Raw genomic sequence first — 7,931 nt, 5'->3', positions numbered from 1 at the left:
GGCTCAAAGCTCATAACTGGAGCATTAGCGGCGGGTGGGGTGATGGGATGATTGGTCTGGGGCAGAGGCAGGCTCAGAGTGGCTGGGTTCATTCATCCGCTTCACTGAGTTGCTACTCTTCTGTGCAGGGGACACAGGGGTGACCAAGACAACTCCAAGCCCTGTCCTCCAGGGCTCCCAGGACAGTGCACCAGATAACAGTGCCAACCAGGGTGTCAAGGCTGGGGTGGGTAAGAAACACTACACTGTAGTTTCTAATAAAACCCTTTGTTGGGCATGGGGGACACAGCAGTGACCAAGACAGATCTGTTCCTCCCCTTTCTGAACGGATGCAATAGGTATTCGTTAAATGCTCTCTCTCTTTCCCTGTCCCCCTCCCCCATCTGTATAGGTACACTCTGCCTGGTTTGAATCCCGGCCCTGCCGCTTGCCAGCCATGTGACCTTAGGCCAGTGACTGCACTTCTTCAGGCCTCAGTCTCTCCATCTGTCAAACAGGGAGGATCTAGTACCTTCCTTACAGGGTTGGAGGATTTGATGAGTTAACAGGGGTAAAGGGGTTGGCACAAATAACTAGTCTTAGAGGCTTTTGCTTTTGTTTTTAAATCAGGAGAACACATAGGTGGAGGAGGTGCTCAGCCCGAGGGAGTCTTCCCGGAGGAAGTGACAAGGAGCCAGGGTAGAGCGGTTCCAGAATTGTCTGTAACACAGGGCCTGGGGGTGGGGGAGACAGGACACCCTAGGCACCTGAGAGGCCACTATGCCTGGCTGGTGGCAGAAAGCGTGGGGAAGAACAGCCTGGGGTAAGGGAGGTGACCTGGTGCGGGGTGAGTTTAGTCCCTGCCCTGCAAGAAGTATCGAGGAGGTAGGTGCTGGAAGCTTCTCTGGAGGGGAGTGCTGAGACCTGGTTTGCATTTTGTTTTTTGGTTGTGCTGCGTGGCATACAGGGTCTCAAGTCCCCACCCTCCCACCCCCCACCCCCGACCAGGGATCGAACTGTACCCCCTGCAGTGGAAGCGCGGAGTCCTAAACACTGGACCGCCAGGGAAGTCCCTGGTTTGCGTTTTAAAAGGCTTCCCCGGCTCCACATGGACACGGGGAAGCAGCAAGGGGTCCAGAGAGAGGGGCAGACGGCAGCCAGAGACGGGCGGCTGCGGCACTGAGCCGGGGTGCACAAGCCCTAGGGTCTGAGCGGTGGGCAGTCTCTCTCTTGCAGAGAGGGAGCTTGTCTGCGGGGCTCCTGGCTATAACCCCAGCCCAGAGTAGGTGCTCAATACTGTGGGGACGGGCTTGGGGGAGCTGAGGCCCAGGATTGGGACTGGATGGATTCGGCGGGAGGACCCTGCATGAAGGATCTCTGGATGGAGGTCCTCAGAGATCCAGCCCAAGCCCCCAGGCTGTCGCACAGAGAAGATGGGGCACTCTGAGAAAGGTGACACAGCCGAGCTGTGGCTGCGCCCCGTCACCCCGGGCTCGGGGCTGCAGCAGGCTAGTGGCCGGAGTCCCGTGGTCGCAGGAGCAGGGCCTGGCCGCAGAGGCCGGCCCGCAGCCCGCCGACGGGCACCACGTACTCCCGGCCATCGGCGGCCCGAGAGGGCGAGAAGTCCGTCAGCTGCAGGTTGCTGGCCCGGACTTGGTCGTAATCCCACAGCTGGTAGTGCCAGCTCTTGCCCTGCTTGGCGAGAAGGTAGACGGCTCCTGGGGAGCCTTCCGCTGGCAGGGACGGCGGCTGGCGGGGCGTGCTGGGTGCTGGGTGGAACAGGCCTGGCAGCTCAGGGTCCTCGTCGTAGCCGAGGCTGGGCATACCCTGCACACCCAGCAGGACCCCTGGGAGGAGAGAGGGAGGCTGTGAGTGGGAGCTGAGCCCTGACGAGGGGCTGGGGCTCCCTGAGTCCCACCACAGCCCTCCAGGGTAGGTGCTGCCTCCATCCCCACACTGTCACAGAGAGGTCAGCACGGGCCAGCAGGCAGACAGCTGGGCCGGGATTTGGACCCATGGTGTTGGGCTCTAGAGCTGCAGGCATTTTAAGTCCGGCCTCCAACAGCCTGTCAGCACAGGGAGGTGCCAAGGCGGCACTGAACAGAGCAAACATCGTCACCTAGTTGTCACCAGCTGTACAGAAGAGCAATGCTCAGAGAGGCATGCACACAAGGGAGCCTCCATCCAGGCCACCTGACGTGCAGCTCTGGCCTCCTCTCAGGCAGGTGGGAAGACGAGGATGCCGACCGTAGCTAACACTTACTGAGACGTGTAACATACCAGGCACCGTTCAAAGAGTTTTACGTCCTCTGCCTATGATGTGGGTGCTACTGTCGCCTTCATCTCCAGATATAGGGCAATGGAGGCCCAGAGTCACAGAGCCTGGAAGTGGCTGGACCAAGTCTGCAGCCCAGACTGTCTGATCCTTGTCTGCGCTCTGAGTTTCTGTTTGTGGAAAACCCTGATTGGCGGACACTGAAGTACCTGCTGCTGGCCAGGTCCCTGCTAAGTACCCTGTAGGGACAGGGACGGCCCAACCCTGGTGCCTGCCTTGGGTAGTGGGGAGGTGCCAGTGCGAGGGTAAGAATGTGAGGAGGGGAGACAGGGGGCTGGGGAGATCCAGGGTGAGGGCACAGGGCATGGGAGGGGGGACCCACCTGCACTCACTGCCCAGTGGGCCTTGTGGCCCTTCCTCTGACACGGCTCGTGGTTGAAGTCCTCGTCATAGCTGGCACTGGGGTTAAGGCCAAAGCTGTGGTGTGGCCCTGGGACCCAACCGTCTCCACCCCTGCCCTGCTGCTCCCTTCCTGGCCCTGGGATACGGGATAAGCAGGGGATGTCCGGCGACGAGGTGCTGCAGGACGTGGTCTCTGTTGGGACCACCCAGGCCGCCGTAGAGCACCTCTGCCTGGCAGCCCAGTGCCTCTTGGGCCAGCCTGCCCATGTCAGTCACTGCAGGGACAGAGCAGACACAGAGCGATCGCTGTGTGCCTGGCACCACGCCAAAGGCTTTCGGGAATCAACGCCTATAACTCTCGCCTTGACCATCACCTCTTTGAACAAATGCAGCAAGTGAGGCACAGAGAGGGTAAGCTGCTTGTCCATGGCCACACAGTAGGAAATGGCAGAGCTGGGCTGGAAACCCCAGGTGGCCTGGCTCCAGAGTCCACCTTGTGACACTCTGCTCTACTGGGGAGGGGGACAAGGGCCCAAAGAATGGAACAAAGCCCCCTTATGTGCCCGGTGTGTCCTAGCCAAGCTCTCCAGTCCCCTCCTGCAGCACACCTGGCTTGAATCCCTTCCACATCCAACCTACCTGAGAACATCTCCCCCTGGGCCGTGTAACCTCTCTCCATGGCCACCTGCACCAGTCTCTCCAGGGGGGTGCCGCTGAGGGGCGCCAGGAGAGTGCCTGCCATCCACAAGGCCACCAGCCCGCACCTGGGGAGACACAGGCCCAGCCCCCCAACCCCTAACTCGTGTCTTTCCTGGGCCCCCTCTCGCCTGGAAACTGGAGTGTGGGGAACAGGTTTGCCACCCTGGGGGAATTCCCTTCTCCTCTCCCAGGCCAAGTGGGGAGACCTGACTCCCCCTCCTGGGACAGAGGCTGGCCAAGGCCTGAACCAGGGCTGGAGGGCTGGGGGTGTGGGTGGGAGGGTAGGGAGAGATGTCACCTGGGCTTCTAGGAGGAGCAGGTGCCAGGGTGGCGTAAGAGATAATGGACCAGGTTCGTTTGATCACTTGCTTATTCGTTCCAACTGTTTACTGCGCATGCACCCAGGACCCTCACCTGGTAGGTTCCCCCGCTCCCTCCCCTCCTCGGCCTCCTCCTTCTCCCCAGGCTGCCTGGGATGAACCCACTCTTCCCACACTCCTGGGTCAATCCTCACAAAGCCTGGTGAGGGCAGAGGCTCAGAACACACGGCCGGCCAAGGCGTTGGGGTCCCGGATTAGGGCACGTACTGAGGGCCTTCTTGGATGAGGGAGGGCAGGTCAGCACAGAAGAGGATCCACTGCAGGTCACTTCTGAAACTGAATCACAGTCGCATTCAGGTCATGCGGGAACCAGCTCCTAGGGTCCCCCACATCGAGGGCTGGCTGGGAGTGGGGTGTCAGGGATGCTGAAGGGGAGGAACGTGGGCCCAGCTGTCCTGAGGCCCGAGGGCCGCTCTTGGCTGGGTCAGACTTCCTTCATCCCTGTTGAGACCCTGCCCCCACCAGCCTCAGTTTCCACATCTGCTCAGTGGGAATCATCCTTCTGCCTGCTGCTCCCTGCTCGTTCCCTCAGTTACTGAAGAGGCAAAGAGCAGATGTGCAAAAGCTTTGCAACTAGGAGCCAGAGGGATTAAATTATTAGAAGGGGTGTCTCTACACCATGGATGAAAAAATTAATAGTCAATCTAAGAAAGAAAGAGAAAATTTTATTCGAGCCAACCTGAGGATTATAACCTGGGAGACAGTCTCTCAGAAAGCTCTGAGGACTGTTCCACCTGTGAGAGATCAAAACACAGTTATATATAAGTTTTTGAGACAAAGGGTTGGTTACATGTCAAATGACATATTATTGACAGTTTACTCAATCCAGATCTACAAGTGCAAAGCAAGTTATGGGTCATGGGTCATTGCAATCCCTTAACAAAATTAAGAAGGAAAGCTGTCTCCTAAGGAGTTGTGACCCTTGATGAGATCAAGAAGAAATGTTATCCCCTGAGGAGGTCTGGTTAATGCAAACGCACAATACACGCTAAACGGGAGGGAGGAGGCCCCAATGGGCAAAGAAAAATTTCATGTTTAAAATTCTCTCATCTTGCCATAAAATAGGAGTTTTATTTTATCAATACCCAAACTCTGAATGCTTTTCCCCTCTCAAACCTGTTTTTTAGGCAGTTAGATATGCTGGGAATCCCTTCCACTCAGCCTTGAGCAAAACCAGGTAACAAGTGCTCCAGGCCTAAGAGATCACCTTGATAGACTCCCCACACGCTTCCCCAGCCCCATTCCTGGGAAGGCCACTCAGAATATTTTGGCGATCCCAACCCCTCCCCCCTCTCCCCCACCAGGGCTCAGGAGGTGCTGGGCAATGTGCTTATATTTCTATCCCAAAGCCAGTGAAAGACTAAGGCTGAGGGGGGCACCTTCCTGATGAGAGGAGATGATTATCACAGCACAGTGGTTCGTAGCAGGGAGCCCCAGTGCCATGCCCTTCCTCTCCTAAGCACCGTGGCTAAGTGACTTCACCTCTATGAGCCTCAGTTTCCTCATGTGGAAAATGGGACAATAGTAGTTCCTATCTTGCAGGGGGAGGGATAAATTAGGATTTTGCAATTAACAGATGCACACTACTGTCTATAAAATAAGACCTACTGGACAACAAGGATCTACTGTATAGCACAGGGAACTATATAGTCAGTATTTTGTAATAACCTATAAGGGAAAAGAATCTGAAAAAGAATATATACAGACATATATATATGTTTTTACATATATATATATCTGAATCACTGTGCTGTACACCTGAAACTGACATGACATTGTAAATCAACTATATTTCAATTAAAAAAAAAACCAGTTCCTGTCTCATGGAATTGCTGAGGTTAAATTAATAAGTAAAAAACACTTAGAACAGCAGCTGGCATATAACAGGTAGTTGTTACTTGCATTAAATTTGCCTCATTATGGGGGAATTCCCCAGCGGTCCAGTGGTTAGGACTCTGCACTTCCATTGCAGGGGGCACGGGTTCGATCCCTGGTCAGGGAATTAAGATCCTGCAAGCTGCGCAGCACGGCCCAAACAAAAAACAAGCAAACAAAAAATTTGCCTCACTATGGTTGGGGCGTTTAGTGCAGATTATAAACTTGTCTAGAGAGCTGGAAGTTTCTTCAGTGAGTCTGGGCAGGTCACTTGTCCCTCTTCCCTTCAGCCCCAGCCCAAGTCTAGCCCCCTCCCCTCCTGCCTGATCTCCTGGTGCTCCAGCTTCCTCCTGGGCCCCTAGACTCCAATCTCACCACTCTACTCCTCGAAGGCAGTCTCTCTCCCTCCCTGGAAGGGCACAGATCCATTCCACAGCTCCCCAGTGCCCTCAGGACGGTCCACCTTCCTTCACACGCCCGCCTCCCCGCCCCCCATGCCCTGTGTGGTCTGCTCCTGCCCACCTGGGAAACCCACATGTGCCACCTCCTCTGTCCCAATAAAGAAATATTTGCAGGTCCTTGAAAAGAACATCTCTTCATGTCACTCTGGGCCTGGGCACAAGCTGTTTACTCTCCTCATCACGTACCCCGGCATAACTTGCTCGACAGCACTCAGGGATCCCCTCCTTCAGGCAGGCCCCACTGACCCCCCAGCCTCGGTCAGGCACTCCCTCTGGGCTCCCTCCTCACGGCTCTGACCACTCTGGGCTGTCACTGTTTGGTGGAGGAAGGGATCTGTCTCTCCCACTGGACGAGGTGCTCTTGTGAGGGCAGCTTTCCTCATTGCTGAAGACACACCGCCACTGAAGGGGTCTAAGAAAGGGGGCTGAAGCAGTCAGACCGTTTGACCTTGAGGAAATGGGAAACCCCAAGAGGAGATGGCAGCAGTGATCTGGGGACAAGTGGTTGGGTGAGACCCTGGGTGGGTGGGTGGGAAGGGGGATGGGGACCCTACCGGTTCTTGTGCAGCTTCAGGAGCCTCTTCACGTCCTCTCTGCTCCTGGGGACTGGGCCGGCCCTCTCCAAGGCCTCCTTCAGAAGCTGGCTCTTCTCCAAGCCGAAGACGTGAGGGGGAGAAAACCCGGTGGTAGGGGGTGGAGGCGGCAGTGGCGGTGGTGGGGGAATAGGGGTCTGGAGACTTGAGGGAGAAGGTGGAAAAGCTAATTCCGGGAGATTTGGGGGTAGGAGAGGAGGTGGAATTATGGGGGCCTGGGATGCAGGGGTTTGGGGAGGAGGAATTGGTGGCTCTAAAGAAGGAGAGCATGGAGAAATCATTTTGGGGTCTGTGACTTGGGTTGGAAGATCGAGAATGAGAGAGGGAAGGATCCTCCAAAATGTGCTGGTCGCAGGGATGGAGATTTTGAAGGTTTTAGAACTGAGTTCCAGATTTTGGGTGCTGAGCAGTGGAACTGAAAAAACCAGGGCTAAAATCTGGAACCTTGGGAGCTGGGATTGAGGCTGACTTAAATCACAAGGAATCTGAGGGTGAACGGGGTCCTTTAATGTGGAACCAGATTTGTGGTATAAGTTGGGATGCAGGGCTCAAGGAGTGACAGTAGGAGTTAACTTCTTATCCCTGGCTAGATTTGGAAACCTGGCGTTCAATTTCAGGACATGAAAGCTCAGACCTGGGACGAAGCACCTAAAGCGTGGGATTTACGGCCACAGTGCTAAAGACTTGGGGAATTTAGAACAGATCGCCCCTTCGCATCCCAGACCCGAGTTTGGAACCTTAGAGCTGACCTTTGAGTCAGAGGTCAAGAGGTCAAAAGGACACCTGGCAGGGAAAACAGCCTAGTCGTGGAGAAAGTCCTGAAATCAGAGCGCAACAGGAAGAGTCTTGTGGGTTGGGGAAGGCTCATAGATCGGAGGTCGTTGGGAGCCGCGATACCGCTGGGATAGGGTACGGAGTCCCGACGTAAAACGCGCCTCCCCTTCCAGCAAAATGGCGGCCGCGGCGCACAACCTTTCCCAAACCCGGAGGTAATACTCGTAACTCGTGTCCGCCCCTTTAACAATCACGTGACACAGAACGCGTAGCGGCTGGGGAGAAGTGAGGCTTCCAAAGAAAGGCCTCCGAAAGACTGCCGCGATAACCGCGTTCCGATTGGCAGGAAGCGCGAGAGGGGGTGTGGCCTTCACTGATTGGTCCGTAGCCCCGGGTGCCGCAAAAGGAGGAGGGCTTGCAGGCGGTGGGCGGAGTTTTCCTGCTGAGGCGGGAACCCAAGTGCCGTTCTGATTGGCAAAATCTGGGCCCAGGA

At 56.0% G+C, this 7,931-nt stretch overlaps 1 protein-coding gene across 3 annotated transcripts; it reads right to left on the bottom strand.

Annotated features, from left to right (window-relative positions):
- Nucleotides 1–1,355: 1,355 nt before the first annotated feature.
- On the bottom strand, nucleotides 1,356–7,835 carry ACTMAP (actin maturation protease). Of its 3 annotated transcripts, XM_082437552.1 has the most exons (6): nucleotides 6,626–7,753; nucleotides 3,943–4,011; nucleotides 3,296–3,420; nucleotides 2,802–2,931; nucleotides 2,637–2,707; nucleotides 1,356–1,826 (listed from the first exon to the last, which is right to left on the bottom strand). In XM_082437552.1, exons 1-6 carry the CDS (start codon nucleotides 6,943–6,945, stop codon nucleotides 1,489–1,491), a joined length of 1,053 nt encoding a protein of 350 aa, XP_082293678.1. In that variant the 5' UTR covers nucleotides 6,946–7,753; the 3' UTR covers nucleotides 1,356–1,488. The 3 variants fall into 3 exon arrangements, with proteins under 3 accessions (XP_082293678.1, XP_082293679.1, XP_082293680.1); XM_082437553.1 differs by lacking the exon at nucleotides 3,943–4,011 and having other exon boundaries at nucleotides 6,626–7,756; XM_082437554.1 differs by lacking the exons at nucleotides 2,637–2,707; nucleotides 2,802–2,931 and having other exon boundaries at nucleotides 6,626–7,835.
- Between the last annotated feature and the right edge of the window lie 96 nt (nucleotides 7,836–7,931).

Source organism: Balaenoptera physalus, assembly GCF_965194825.1.
Source record: "Balaenoptera physalus genome assembly, chromosome: 19".
In the NCBI taxonomy this organism is placed as follows: domain Eukaryota; kingdom Metazoa; phylum Chordata; class Mammalia; order Artiodactyla; family Balaenopteridae; genus Balaenoptera; species Balaenoptera physalus.
This window is presented reverse-complemented; position numbering and strand designations above follow the sequence as displayed.